The sequence below is a fragment of the Pungitius pungitius genome, chromosome 6, assembly GCF_949316345.1.
Source record: "Pungitius pungitius chromosome 6, fPunPun2.1, whole genome shotgun sequence".
In the NCBI taxonomy this organism is placed as follows: Eukaryota; Metazoa; Chordata; class Actinopteri; order Perciformes; family Gasterosteidae; genus Pungitius; species Pungitius pungitius.
In genome coordinates this window covers 15,971,523-15,986,816 of record NC_084905.1, presented here as the reverse complement: position 1 = coordinate 15,986,816, position 15,294 = coordinate 15,971,523, and the positions used below count along the sequence as shown (strand labels likewise).

The 15,294-nt window shown below is 43.7% G+C and overlaps 1 protein-coding gene across 7 annotated transcripts in view; it reads right to left on the bottom strand.

The window, feature by feature from the left end:
• megf11 (multiple EGF-like-domains 11) overlaps positions 1-15,294 on the bottom strand; it is a 46,728-nt gene that overhangs the window by 13,579 nt on the left and 17,855 nt on the right. For all 7 annotated transcript variants that reach the window (XM_037452122.2, XM_037452124.2, XM_037452126.2 and 4 more), the window contains 7 exons: positions 9,070-9,316; positions 8,798-8,918; positions 7,729-7,865; positions 5,926-6,138; positions 5,298-5,472; positions 903-1,023; positions 42-205 (listed from right to left, as the gene is read on the bottom strand). In XM_037452122.2, the coding sequence (XP_037308019.1) occupies positions 42-205; positions 903-1,023; positions 5,298-5,472; positions 5,926-6,138; positions 7,729-7,865; positions 8,798-8,918; positions 9,070-9,316 (1,178 nt within the window). The remainder of the gene's footprint in view (positions 1-41; positions 206-902; positions 1,024-5,297; positions 5,473-5,925; positions 6,139-7,728; positions 7,866-8,797; positions 8,919-9,069; positions 9,317-15,294) is intronic.

Genomic DNA, 15,294 nt, shown 5'->3' with positions numbered 1-15,294 from the left:
ACCCGCCGGTTCCGCCGCATGGGTTAAAAAGACAGACTCACGGGACAGGACTCGTCGCAGTGCTCCGCCCTCCACCCGGGGGAACACGTGCAGATGCCATCCATGGGGTCACACGCAGCTCCGTTGGCACATGAGCATGTCTGATTACAGCCCGGACCCCACGTACCGCTGGAGCAGAGGAGGGAGCAGTCCGTGCCCTGCCAGCCTGGAGGTGGAGAAAGCACAGAAGAATATGAACCAAGTACTGCAGATGAAGCGTATATTGCATTTCAGTTACAATTTGAGACATACTAAATTGAACTAAAACATTAAACACTAAGATAAAACAACACAAAATAACAAACACAGTGGCTCCGAACCAGATATGTATATCCTTTTGAGATACATTGGAGGGATTGGTTTAAGGATATCATTCAAGGGATATGAAGGTGAGTGTGTATTTGTTGCCCTGCACGGCTGCGGGGATGGCAATGTTTGGTGAACGTTCATACACAAGCTGAAATATCGTTACCCGACAGATTATGATGGTATGTTTTGCAGAAAAAGACAGAGAGAGGATGATCCCATCATTTTTCTTGCACCATCCAGCGCAGCTCTGAGTCTCTACTGAGATAGCTCTACATGAGGGATTGCACCAAATGTTTGCTAAAAAATACTTTCATTAAGAATTGCCTAAATTATTTTTTATTCATTAAACAGAACAAAGTAAAGCAGAGAAGGAATGAAAGGAAGCAGACATCTGGCATTTGTGTGAAAGACTATTTGTCTGTGGAAACAACCTAAGTAAAGTCTGCATGTGTGCACCCTCCTGTCTCTGTATACACAGTGCAATCGCTGTAGCAGATCTCATGAAGCTCGGGAGTTGCTTAGAACTTTAAAACCGTGAGTTAACTGTACTGTACCTTCCCTGCAGATGCAGGAGCCTTCGACTGGAGAGCAAGATGCGTGATTATGGCAGGAGCAGGTGGACATGCAGCTTGGTCCGTAGAGACCAGGAGGACACACGGTGGCACAGTCCTCACCCTGATGTAGAAATAACGCAAAGTCATGAGAGAAAGAGTCAGCACAGCAATGAATGCTGACTCTGGCAGACCAAAAATAGGAACAATATGGTCTGAATAGATGCCGACAGAAATGCAGTGAAAATTCACTTCACACCTCCAACGCTTACTGAACTGTTTATGTATAGTCATGCTGTGTACAATGTGAGGACCGTAAAACTGAATGAATTCATGATAGTAACTAAAGTTCAAAAGGAAGACCCCCGACAGCTATCGCCTCTCAGCTTCCAATCATGCATTCTAGATATTCTGACAGCACCTACTCCCCACCATGCTTCCCTTTTTCTCTCCTCCCCTCTCTGCCTTTAGGTTGGTCCAATGAAGGTCCATTTTCTCCCTACATCCAAACAGATGGACGGATGGAGAACAACTGACTGTTTAAGAATCTTGTTCTCCATTGATTTTCTCCCATGGGTCGGTTGATGCGCATTTCACAAAAGGGCTTAGTATCAGAGAAGAATATTTGTAAAGCCTCCTGTGCTGAAGCAGCTGGCTACACCATGTGTATCGGACGAAGCACATACGTCTACACCAGCCTCGGGCAAACAGTGGGACTTAGCAGAAGTGAAAATGACAAAATGACTGAACCAAACTGGGGAGGAAAAAAAAAGAAACAAATAAGCTTGCTGGTCAACTGGGTAGCGGTGAGATCCCGGTTCGCTATCAATAAGCACACCAACCGGAGGTTCGGCAGCCATGCTGGTGCAGCCGTTAGGGCCCTTACCACTGTAAAAGGATGAAGTGTATTCCTTCCCTGTCCTCTGCAGCATGCTGTCATTAGATTTTCTCTGCTTTGAAGGCCAAGCACAGCTCAACTCCACTAGTCGTGTCCTTTCTCCAAGCTGGAGATCACAGCCAGTCTATGGATTCCCCACACCCTCTTTTACACACGCTGCCTTGAGTGACAGGTGACACAATGATTTAGAGTTCCAATTAGTGGCCCAGAGGAGTCCTGAGTGGCGCCTGCTTCTCTCCATAGAGCACTTGCTGCTCACCGCTCTCATTATCATTTTGAACCCAGTTTAAACAGGCGGAGATGTGCCGCTGGACGCCAGGGGCAGAGCACACATCTTAAAACTCCTCCCCCGCACACCACATAAAAGTGCCTGTCTGCAAATGAAGTTTTTATCAAATCGGTTGCAATAACCTTTGTTCTGTTGAACTGGAAAGCTTCAAGTCTGCCAACAATAGCAGTTCAGTTACAGTTGTTAAGTGTGACCAGTCAGTGAGGGCTGGAAAGGTTGTTTAGGGGCTGGGGGGGGGGGGGTTCAGCCTGTCTTTAGAGAACAGGCAATTTACTGGTGGCTGGACTCATGGATAAAACGTCATGCAGCCACAAATGACCACATGGATTTCAGATGCATCCTTGGTTGCGTCCGATTCCACTTGGTTTCACCCTCGTGGCGCAGAGAGCCGTGGTTGGTCTGCTCTCAGGAGGAGAAAGACAGCTCTCTCTCATTAGTCGACTGATTCATATTCTTTCTGAGCCGCGAAGGATAGAAGTCTGTATGTGGAGAATCATTATTAATACACAGGCTGTCAGTCCATAGCACGAGAGCAGCAGGACCTTACATAACTACACAGCCAATGAAGGCTGCAACCAGACCTGAGCTGCTGAGAGGCGGCCAGGTCGTCCTTGGCCAAGGCACTAAATTCATACCTATTAGTATCTTAATGTAATTGGAGCACCTTTTTTTCCAGAAAGCCGCTTGCTGACACAACATTGATCAGTGTGGTACCCATTGAGACTAGATGCAAATGGAACTACTAATTACCAATCAGTTATACTCCTTAACAGTCCATCCAACTGCTGGGTGAGTTACTGCGTTTTAAAATTCATGTAGCAAGACAGAAAATCAACCTCTGAACCTTTCGATGATACCAAAAAAAGCCCTGAGAGATACAAAGAAATATTTGTTTTCATCACCTACGAAGGCAGACTAGACTTCATTCATAATGCAATCATATTTCAGATTCAACAGTATCAAGAATCTGTAAAAACTCTACATAGGAAAGAACTGCAGATTGCAAGGGACAATGCCTGAATAGGTAACATGTAATCACTTTGTCCCAGTCAAAAAGAGCATGTCCAATTACTAGAGCTAAATCAAGCGTGCAGAAGCTCAGTCTGCTCCAATACTTTGCTTGGTTTGCCCCCTGATGGGACTCCAGAACAAAGATGCAGCAGGGTGGCTTAGTCCTATCAGCCGTCCCCCGAGGAAGCGACTTCGCCAGCAATCACAGCCTCAACGCCATCAACAACTACATCTTAAAAGCCCCCATGTGTGATAATGATCATGTGCCACGCACGTGAGAAAAGCACACATGAAATAGGAGTAGAATGAATAGTTGCTCTCCTTACTTTGCCATTTAGAGGATTAATCCGTCGTTTTGGTCTTAGTCAATTAAGATTTCTTTATTAGTCATTTGTAATTATTTAGTGCTGAATGACTCTCTCTGGTAAACAACAAATTGGCACCTTTGTAGAAAAACTGACTTCACTTTACAGATGCGTCAATTATATTAACTACTAGTCAACCATATTGTTCAGCCTCAAATGGGACATTCGCAGCTTTGTTCAGCTCATTTTATGCGAAAATGCAGTATTAAATTATGATGGAATGAGAGAGCTAACTACACTGGTTACAGAAAAATGAGGCAAACAGCAGGATGGTGGCCAGCGCAGCCTCCGCCTCCCAAACTGCATCGGCCTGAAGGGAGAAGCTCTCTTCCCGACAAGCTTTGACAACACGGGTTGTGACTACAGCAACTAACAGAAATGGTGGAATTAAAATGACCACCAAAGGTTTGTTTTATTGCTATGGTTAAACACTTAACAGGAGCCAAATGTAAAATATGTTATTCCCAACAAAGCGGCCTACCATGTGTACTCATCCTGTCTTCCCTCCCCCCCTTCCCTCCCCCCCTCATGCAAAACACACACACACACACACAAACACAAACAAACACAACAATCTTCTAAACGAGGTGTGTCTGTTGCAAACAGACTGCCTCCTTTTCCTATCCAGCTCCTGCCCTCTAGGTCTGTTTAATGGATCTGGCAGCGTTTCTCAGCAGCCGCCAAAGAGAACAGGTGGAGCAAATTAAGACACAGTCTGCGGCCCCGCTCGGTAGCTCAATTCACCACACTGGCCCGCTGTAAGACACAGGCAATTTCCACTGAAATGTAATGTTGGCAGAAATGCAGCCTCTCGCTCCCTATTGCTCTGTAACTTCAGATTACAAGACAAGAAATACAATGGGAAAACTGATTGAAGTTACCCAGCTAATTTGACAGTTGTAAGAAGGGCAATATGGCTGCACATAAAAAGGGACCCCATCTAGGTCAAAGAATACATTCTTCCAGATGGGTCTAGGAATAAAGATCTTTGCTTCTCCCTCTGCAGTCACAAGTTAAGGCGTATAAACCATATTTGTAAAATACACACGACTCATTATTAATGTCTGCAAAGGGCTGGACCAGAGAATTCATCTTCAGCAACAAATTTCTTGTGGAAATCTATACTAAGGGAATAATAAAAGGGCTCTCTTTGCTTCTGCCTGCCTGTGTACGAAATGTAATACCGGGAACAGTTCCAGAACATCACACCCACATGGCGCAAATATTTTACTACAGCCACAAATAACATAAATATGAATGAAGCAATCACCTTCTCTAAATAAAGAGCTATAGTCACAATACGGACCCTTACATGCAACTTCTTTTATTCATATTTAATGAAACCACAGATTTCCACAAGTATGATGAAGACTATAGTGACCAAGATTGCAATGACAATTGAACTGTTGAAGTTTTAAAAAAAACAAGAATGTAACCAACAACATAATTACATGTTGTCACTCCGTAATTACAGCAGTGATTAAATAAGAGCAATTAAAAAGTGACAACACAATTAATCTATTTAAACACAAAGTCATATGAACATGTCCTAATTAAGCTCGTAATGGTTTGCATATTGATTGTTCCTCCTTTTCTATTTTTCCAAATTGTTTAAACCCATTCTATTTTCTCCTTTCTTAGCTTGTTGCTCCTCTTCCTTCAGTGAATATTGTCCCTGCGGTAGTTCGCGAAGCCATGTAAAAGGTCAAATAGACATAAAATAAATCACAATTACACATGTGACCTCTAAAATATCAATGAAAGTTTACCATGACAGCGGGTTAGTGTTAATGCGTAATTACAATCAAACAGCAGTGACGGTGTCTGCTACTCACCATGTACCCGGGGGCACATGTACAGGTGCCTGTGACAGGATGGCAGTCGGCTCCGTTGGTGCAGCTACAGGGCAGCATGCATCCCTCTCCGTAGTATCCAGGAGGGCAGCTCTCATTACAGTAAAGCCCGGTCCATCCCACAGAGCAGGTGCATTCACCAGAAAGCGGGTGGCAGCTACGACATAATGAAAAAGAAAGATGGGAAATCCACAGGCGGAATGAGGAAAAGTTTTCAACACTTCCTTCATGAGCAGGGTCAAAGTTTGAGGTCTCCGCCAACATGAATTCATCCTTCTATGGGTCTACGTGCTTGTTTCAGATAGATGAGGCATCCCTTTTTCTCCCTTTTCCTGTAATGACTTCTACTGTCGGTGCCCGACTCCAGCCGGAATCAGAGCATTAACATTGCATTAACTATAAATGCTGCTGAGAAATTATGAATGAAGCAAAGGTCGCGATTAAAAGATAACTGGATGACATGGCTAAAAGGTGTCCGGACTTCAGAATGAGTGCTGGCTCAATGCTAGGATGGAGCAAAATTGAGATGGAGGAGTCTTTATTCATAAGGAGCTACACGAGGCTTCGCTTCAGGGCTCGGTCCGCGGTCTTGCACCGAGGTCTCACTTACCTCACGGTGTTGGTGGTATTACAGGGGCAGTACTTGTCACAGATGAGGCCGTAGAGGCCTGGAGGACAGAATCTCTCTTGGCAATTAGGGCCTTTGAATCCTGTTTCACACAGACAGGCTCCGTTGATGTGGTGACACTTTGCTCCATTCTGACACTCGCACCTCTGGTTGCACTGCGGACCAAAGGTGCCAACAGGACAGTCGTCCTGGCACCTGGAGGAGAAAAATGGTCTTTTTTTAAATTGGTGCATAGAACTTTTCTTTTTTAAATTTAAATTTTAAAGCACCTCTGTACAGGTGGCACGTTGAAAACATTAGAGCTGAAACATGCATTTAATTAGAGATTCGACAATCGACAATCTTTTTTTCAACAAAAAAATTCAACAATCTTGAAAAAACTATGTTTAACATCATCATCATCATCATGCAGTTAACATCTTTAGATTGTAACTTCTTGGTCCGGTAAAACAAGTGATTTGTTTTGTCTGACATCTCTTTAGCCTCTATGAAAAAGCATTTTTTCACGATTTTCGGACATTCTCTAAACCAAAATGAATAACTATTTCTCTTTGATCAGCAATAGCTGCTGTTCTAAAAAAAATAGTACTCGATGATATTTATATTTAAAATGAGTAATGCCGTTATTTTTACTGCTGCACAATCGACTCTATTATTCTGTTACTTCTACAAAATATGAGCTCTCCAAGCAATGTGATTTACAATTTATTGTATTTTATTTATGAATAAAACGTTTCAGCCACTAATGCAATTTAAAAAATCCTGATATTTCATGATCTAAATATTTTTGATTTAATTTGGAAACTTTTTAATGAACCCAACTTGACTGACATCAAGTTTAATGAGTACATGGAAGCCTTAACAGGCGCCTCCTGACTGCTGCCTCAGCAGCAGTCAGGACGGTACTGCAGGAGATGGACAATGACTAGTAATCTTTATCAAGCAGAGATCATGAGAACTGAAGCAGATCAGAAAATTGATTTTATCATCACTTAAATATACTTTAGCTATACAATCGTGTTTGAGTATCAATCTGAAGGATCTAACAAAGCTATTGCAATAGATCAATTACATTACAAAATTGGCAAATTATGTTTAAATTGCTCCACCTTAAGATATATCAGGGGACCGTGGTATTAATAAACTTGACAGAAAAAAGTGCCCCTAACACAATCTCAGATTAGTCCTGGCAGGTTAATTCACCTGCCACTGACAAAATGAATGAGGGCAATTTTTCAAAATAATAAAAGAAAGGCCTTGTCAAGTTTCTATCCAACAGACAGTTGCTTTAGCTGAACTAATAAACCCAGGCTGCTCTGGGCTGCTCTGGCAGGTGTGGAGAACAAAAAATATCTGTGGATTTCAACGAGACCTTAATATAAGCCCATTACTTATAATTAATGAGCAGAATCCAAAAGGCATGTAGCCCATGGTGAGATCAATGGACAGGCTGGGAGTGGAGGAGGATGAAGGCTGAAGACATGAAACCTTGATGGCCATCATGAAGTATAAGATTAATTAAACATAAACACCCATATTAAAAGCTTCCTTTCTACATTCAAATGGGGGTAATGGGCTATTGGAAATGCGTATTTCTCTTGAGCTTACTGCAGCATTTCGATTATCTTTATAAAGAACAGCCAGGTTTTTGACTCATTTGGACGTCGACAAAGAGAATAGCTCAGCGAGTGACTGTTTAATGTGTAAACCTGCCAGCGAAAAAACATCCATTGCATCGAACACTAACATCAATACGTCTTCCCAATTGCCTGACTAGCTGTGTACCTGCGTCCACTGAAGCCAGCGGCGCACTGGCACTGCCCCGTGACGTGGTCGCACAGTCCTCCGTTACGACAGGAACAGTCCTTGCTGCAGTTGATGCCGTACTTGCCGAGAGGGCACGGCTGGGCACAAACTGAACCCTTTGGGAAACACAGCCGGTAAAGAACACGTGAGATAGGTACGTTGCTCACTACTTCAGCGGGAATGAGATACCTACTGTTGGACAAAACGTAGGCGCTTTTGTTTTACCGATGTTACCTGATGTTTTACCGGACCTCAAAGGTCAAGTTAGTGCAGTTTATTTTCATCTGTGATGTAGAACTGACTTCTATGCAATGGTATGAAATGCATTTACAGCAGCATGAGGATATGTAGGTTGTACTGGTTTAGACAATAATCACAAGGAGTTGATCTTAAAGTATATAGCATGTGATGACACAGTTATTTTATCCTACATTTTATCATATTATCCGTCCCTATAATAATCTCCAGTTTCTTTGTGTAAATCTGTTCTGTGTTGTGCATCAATGAGCCTATAAAGTAAATTGGTTAAAAAAAAAATGTATGCGATGAATTACCTCAACTTCGTCAGGTATTTAATTGATTAGATTAGCCCAAAGCAGACATTCACATTATGATCTCCGCCCGGAGAACTATGTGTGTGTGTGTGTGTGTGTGTATGTGCGTGCTTCCGTAAGTGAGTGAGTATATCGGTCTGTCCACTGGTAATCTTGCATTCTGAGAATACTGCATAATATTTTGTTTCCCCAGTTACGGCTGCATGTTCATTGAACACTGACAGCATGGTTGCAGTGACTCACACTCAAACAACAGTCAAAACACCTTTAATTGCACGTTTTATTCTGCCCCCACCATGCACTCCACTGCTTTGGGGAGAATTCTGTGTTCTCATTTATAATTGAACACAGCATATTGATCCTAAGGTTCATGTTCTCAGCACGTCAGTCTCTGGTGTAACAACTGCATTTGATATATAAACGATGTCCAACCCTTTTCTTCTCTTCAGGGCTTTCTTCCTTACTGCCTTTGCACCTCTGCTCGTCTGACCTACCGTCCACCCGATTGGGCAGGAACAATCTCCAGTGATGTGGTGGCACGTTCCTCCATTCTGGCAGGGGCAGCGCTGCTCACACTGCGACCCGTGACTCCCGGAGGGGCAGCGCTCGCCACAGCTGTTACCACACAATTCAAGAATCAAATGCATCAGACACATCGCTCGTGGTCGCCTGTGGTTTTTTGTATCAACAAAGAACGCTGAGACAAACAACAAACGGCACGTATAAGAGAAAGTTGCAAAGGAATAAATATGTTGCCGGTACTCACAAAGCTCCCGAGTATCCTGGTGCACAGATGCACTCTCCTGTCTCGTGGTTGCAGGTGGCACCATTGAGACACTGGCAGAGTAGTTGGCACGCCTTGCCGTAATAACCATGCTCACAGGGCTCCTCACATCGCCATCCCTGGTACCCATCAGTGCAGACACACGCACCTGTGATGGGGTTACACTTAGCCCCGTTCTGGCACTGACACCGATTACTGCAATGAGGTCCCCAGTAGTCGCTCTCGCAGCCTGCAAGCACAAAGAGATGTGGCCTCAGACACAGTGCGGTAACAAAGCAGAAGAGGAATACGCAACAGCATTTACCTTTGAAGACAACTGAAATCATGCATTATGAAATAAATAAAAATCACTAATTAATTCAATTTAATTTAATGGTTCATTATGGATGTTCGTCAGCCCTCGGTGAATTATGTAATTGTGTGAAATTGGAGACAACGATCCATGATCTTGATATTTTTGACATTGCTATTCAGCATATGCTTAGCTTTTCAACTTTTATTATTTTTATGAAAATATTTTTTTACCTTGAAGTACCATCAAAAATATATTTGAACAATTTATTAAGATAATTAATTTATTAATATATTGATCAGCGAATTATTCCCACTCAGACCATATGATAAAATCCAGGCATAACAGTACGTTAAGAGCCCAAAAGACTTGTTTAATATGAGTGAACTTTCATTGATGTCAGCACATCAAGAAGCCTTGTTGACATGATACGATTGTAAATATTAATGCAGGCTGAATGTGTTTAACTCAAATGGACCTTCACTTAAAACTCTAAATTACCGTTAAGTTAAATGATTAAACAGGAGTAAAACACAGTTCTGTCACTCTGGAAGCATTAAATGTGATTCTGATATAATAAATGGGATGTTGAGATGCGATATGTTAAAAACTGAAATTAAAAAAATATCTGAATTAAACTGCAGAAAGGAAAGCAAAGGGGCAAGCTGTTCACACCTCTCTGCCTGAGACGGAAGAGAAAAATATTAAGCAGGGGAAGGAATTTTTAAGTAGAACAGTTTGTTACTTAGATGTCTTTCAACACCTTTTTCGGGTGCAACTTAAGCAATCAGCTGTCAAAATTGGCCTTGGAAAGAAAAACGCAGAGTTCAGACAGCTTTTGCTCCCGTGACAAATTCAAACTTTGCAAAATATACTCGAACGTTAAATGTAATAACTGTATTACGTCTTGTGATAATCGTGTAAAAAGCTTCAATTTGATGGGAAAACACTCAGACGAGACAGTGTTCTTCCTTTGTGTCGACTAAAACAAATACTCCCCGAAGTCGTCATCCCTCAGTGACAATGAAGAGTAAAATTCGTTTTTCCAGCTGTAATGTAATACTGGCACTCAAGAAAATTGGTGAAGTTATATAACCTAGAAAGCTGGCGAGGACCAACGTCAATAGCTGCAATACGAGGTGGTCCCTACGAGAATAGGGCAAGACTAGCAATTCCCACATTCATCAAGGAATGTCTGTTTAGAAAAAAACTCAATTAGACCCATAAACGGCAAATAAAAGCCAATCTTCACGGGTTGAACGAAAGAGCGGCCTTTTGTCTGAAGACAAAAACGGCACAGAGCCGGGGTGGCAGGCCGTGTTCACTTTCGCCGCGGTGATTGTTCTTTCGAGGATGTGGTGAGGATATAAGTGATTGTTACTGCCGTATGCCTCTCCACCACCACCACCACCACCAGCAGCAGCAGCAGCGGCGGCGGCGGCGTTGCCTCACATAAAAGCCCAGCTTGAGATCCAGGCCAGCGCAGCAGCAAGGACGGGGAATATTCCACTATTGATTCTCACATCATCGCAGAATGTAAAGGCGCTATTCCCGCACCCCCCCGGTATGCTCGCTTTGCCAGAGCTGTGATCAGCCAGAGCGAGAGTTTAATGAAGCCGGCTTCACGGTCGGCACTGAGGGTTGTTTTTTTCCAGGTACGCAGTCGCAAGATGATCAGCTTTTCCCTGATGCAGACAGGCCTGCCACGAAGGGGGTCCAGAAACTCTGGGCCAGCGCAGTAATGCTTCTGTGGTCGGAGAGACGAGGGGCCACATTACAGGGCTCACATTGATTCGATCTAATCTGCTCCCGGCCTCCAGTCTGGCATGAATGAGCTCCCTGAAGGCTGAGCTGCTGCCACGCAAACGACCCTGGCACATTAAATCGGAGGTGTATGCGGGCGGCCGGGGTAATGGATGAGCAGTTTAGCTGCAACTTGGGTTAGCAATCCATAAGCACTCATCAGAGGTCCCTCAGCTCAACAATGCTCCCTCAGCAGAGTACAAAAACAGGCAATGCTGTATAACTGAGGGCATCATCCCATCTGGTTTCAGCTCCGAATCTTGACCACATTCATAAAAAGGGGATTTAATACCCCTATATGTACAACTCAAAATATCACGTCAGTAAAAAATACCCAAGGCGGCATAGAAAACGGAAATAAACAAAAATCTACCCGGTGCTTAATTTGCAGACTTTTCTGGTGCTTAAGAGCTCATCAAGTGTTACCATTTGAAGTTTTAAATCTTCTTTAGCTTGCAGTTAGAGGCCTCAGCACATCGAGAGCAAAGCCCATTATCTCGCTGTCTTTCTCCTACACAGAGGTTCTCAAACTTTACCCATTAGTCTCTCACTTGCCAGCGCTGACAGCATTTAACTGTGATTAAGGAGTCAGAGTTCATGATGAGAAGCGGGCCAAAAGACGGAGAGAAACATCCAAAGAAAGTAGCGTGTGCCGCGAAGACGTCAGCGTCTGGAGTGAGGCTGGACTGTGTGAGGCGTTGAGGACCCCCTGTGGGTTGTGGTGTGTAGGCAGTGAATCCCACGCAAGCCTGGAACTAAAGAGGCGGCCCATTAACTGGGCTCGCCTGGGTCAGTGAACCTAACGAGAGGACACATACACTCGTCAGCCCCGACTCTCAGAGCTCCTAACGCATAACAGTCGGAATGTGGATAACCTCACGCGCATGGAAAAGGTCCAATCCCAAAGTGCTGGGTATAATCCCCCTGGCTGGAACAAAACAGATCCCGTTGAAGGGTACCGGCAGATAGTAAACTTCTGAAGGTGATGTCCAAAGAATGGGCTGAGAGAGCCACCACGGCGGTGCTGCGCTTTGAAGTCTGCTGCGAGGCTGCATAATCAGCGGCTGGCTGCAATGGGATTAAAACCAAACGGCTTTCTGCAGCTGACTGCATCCAGAAGTTCTCCTGAACTCGCCCCTTCTCCAGCTAAATGTTTGTCCCTGTTCTCTGCAAGGAGAGTCCGTGCCACCGAAAGCCTCTCAGAGCTCAGGGCCCGATTCAAGCTCCTTTAAACATATCGGCCCACATTCAAATGGCTGCAGAGTTTGGGACTTTGTTTATTCAGATGGATGCAAGTGAAAAGCAAACTGTAATGTGAATCAAAAGTCAACTGGTTAAAAGCGCTGACCACTCAAGGTGGACGGTGTAGAGACAGTCGATTGGAAAAACTACATTATTGTTATTGGAATATTTGGCCCACACCTCACTCCTCAGCGCCTGAGTCACTCTGTCAGTCACATAACTCTTATTAACACACCGCTGACACTTGGTGAATAACTCAATTCACAAAAGACATTAGGAACAAAACGCTCTGGCTCCAGAGAGCAGTGTTACTCCTCAGCAGAGCTTGTGGCAAAGCAAAGCAGCGTGACAAATTGTCTCGACAAATTTTCTGCTTCACGAGAAGCGTGCACCTCTGGGTTTCACATTGTCTGATTCTATGTACCATCAAGCTTTGTTCCTTTTGTTTTGTTTTCCCCCGACAGATCTGCATTTTAAAATCACACTTCATGACCAGAATAAGAGCAAGACCATATTTAAAAACGTTACAGGAACAATTAAACAATGCTGCCTATATTTTAGCTGACTCAACACACTCAATGTGTAATGTTCTGTTCTTAAGTTAATATGAGCCAATTTAAATAGGAGTTATTCAATAAAAGCCAGACTCAACACTCAGCTATTCATCCCAACTCCGCGATTCATTGACGCAGACGAATAGAGTGAAAAGACGTCAAGGACTGGTACCGAGCTCTTGAGGGAAAGTGATGATCTGCACTTAGTGATAAATGTCCCTCAGCTTTGTAAAACTTAAACCATAAAATCTGCCGATACGCTCCAAGACAAGCCCCACTGTCCCCTCCATGTTCTGCTGACACCCACCCATTACACAGTTATTTATTAGGCCTCACAAAACCCAGACACAACAAGTAAACCGTTTAGATAAATCCCTGTGAGCTTGACAAATGAATTTCTAAATGTACAGAAGAAACTGACAATAGTCATGGGGGCAGTTCTGCTGAATTGCAATAATAGCGTTCTGCAGCTTTTGCTGCTTGGCATGTTGTTTGTTCTGGCCTAATTCATCTTAGCTAAGCTCCGGTGTGTTTGCATTCCCACTGGAATAAAAAGCAACACAGGACCAAACCCACTGCACACCAGCTCTCTGCAACAGGGTTTTGGGCTCAGACCGTTTGAGACAATAAGGCCCCGCCTGCTTCCTCCTGATACTACATCACGGTTCAATAAGAAGTAACAAGATCTGACCGTTGCCTATTTGAAATCACAAACTAATGAGTGAATAACTAAATTTTCTTTAAGACAATACATTCCTGATTACAAGGTCCAGCCCGGCTGTTTATCCACGAAGAGGATCTGATCGTTTCTCAAAGTTCTGTTAAGGATGTGAACCCGGATCAATAAGAGCCGTGCAGGTGCCAGCCGGCTCCTTGGCAGCACAGCTCAAACAGGGTTACAGGGGGGGTGGGAGGGGGGGGGTTGACCGAGGCAGACAAGGCCAAGTGACCTCATGCTTAATGCAAAACCAGCACTTAAGAGCGGTGCTACTTAAAAAGAGTAGCCTTCTCTACCTGTAACAAAACGCGCTGTGTTGAGCGGTAATGTAAGCATGCTGTGAGTGAGACGCTTTTGCCTCAACGCAGTGAAACCAGTCACTTGTTCAACAGAACCTGACGCGGCTCGTGAAAGCTTCTGGATCAGCAAATTGTTACACAGACCGCTGCTCCTTCCAATTAATAGTTTACCCTTCACCCTGTCCAGCAGAAAGAACAAACTATTTGCTCTATTGCCACAGGACAACAACAAAAAAGCAATCAGAGCAGAGGTGGACATTTATCTACAGTACCTACGGTACAAAGTGACTGGAGTATAAAAAAGCTGTGACTCTGGCTGCATCAGTCATAACTCATAACAGTGGCTTGGTCACGGGGCAACGACAACGCGGTAAAACACACCGTTACCACGCGCAATTTGCCCACATCGATTCCCTATTGTGAATTATTAATTGTAATTAGGATGAAGTAGAATGCGCCGTGGGGCAGCCGCGGTCGATGAGGTCGCGGAGTGGAGACTGATAGACGTTCGCATAGTGCCAGCAGGGTCTTTCCCATCGGCACCACGAGAAAGTCAAAGAATGGTGGAGGCAGTATCTCCTGAATGTTTGCTGTGGTGTTGATGTAAACAATTCCGATTTGAATTTGCTTGGAATTATCCAACAGCAGAGATGCAGAAAACTCTGAGCCCACTAACGGATCAGGATTTCATGTTAATAATGAACACTAAGAATTTAAGGTGACACAAGTTTGTTCATCTTCAAGCTTCAAAAATATTTTTTCAAGCCAGTCTGTTTTAACATTAACATGGCATCAGTTATCTATCAACATGCCAGGCTGCTGAACTGAAAATAGCGGGTAATGAAAGCAGTACAGATATTATCACTCTATACGAACTCCTGCAGCCTACAGCTGTCAAGCCCTTCGGAGTAGCACCCTGCACGGCGTATTCAACACCACAGGAAAACATTAATAGAAAGTGTTTTAACAGCCCGGTTATTTTAAAATAATAATAACTGGATCATTTTGTTTCTTTTAGACTTGAAAAGTCAATTTGTCCCTCTGAACTGTAGGTTACTCTCACAGCGTGGATCAAATCATTAACGTGCAATAAACATTGAAAACCTAATCAAATTAATAAAACATAAAAACGTATTAGTAGAGAGGATAAAATCCTCAAAAGAGTTCTCTGAATGCTTTGTGTGCTCCAAGCAACCTCCAGTGCAGACATGAAGCCCACGGGCAAATACCAAAAACTGCAGGTCCTCAAATGGCCACCAGAGGCATTATCCTCGGTACAGACTAGGTTTACAGGACTAG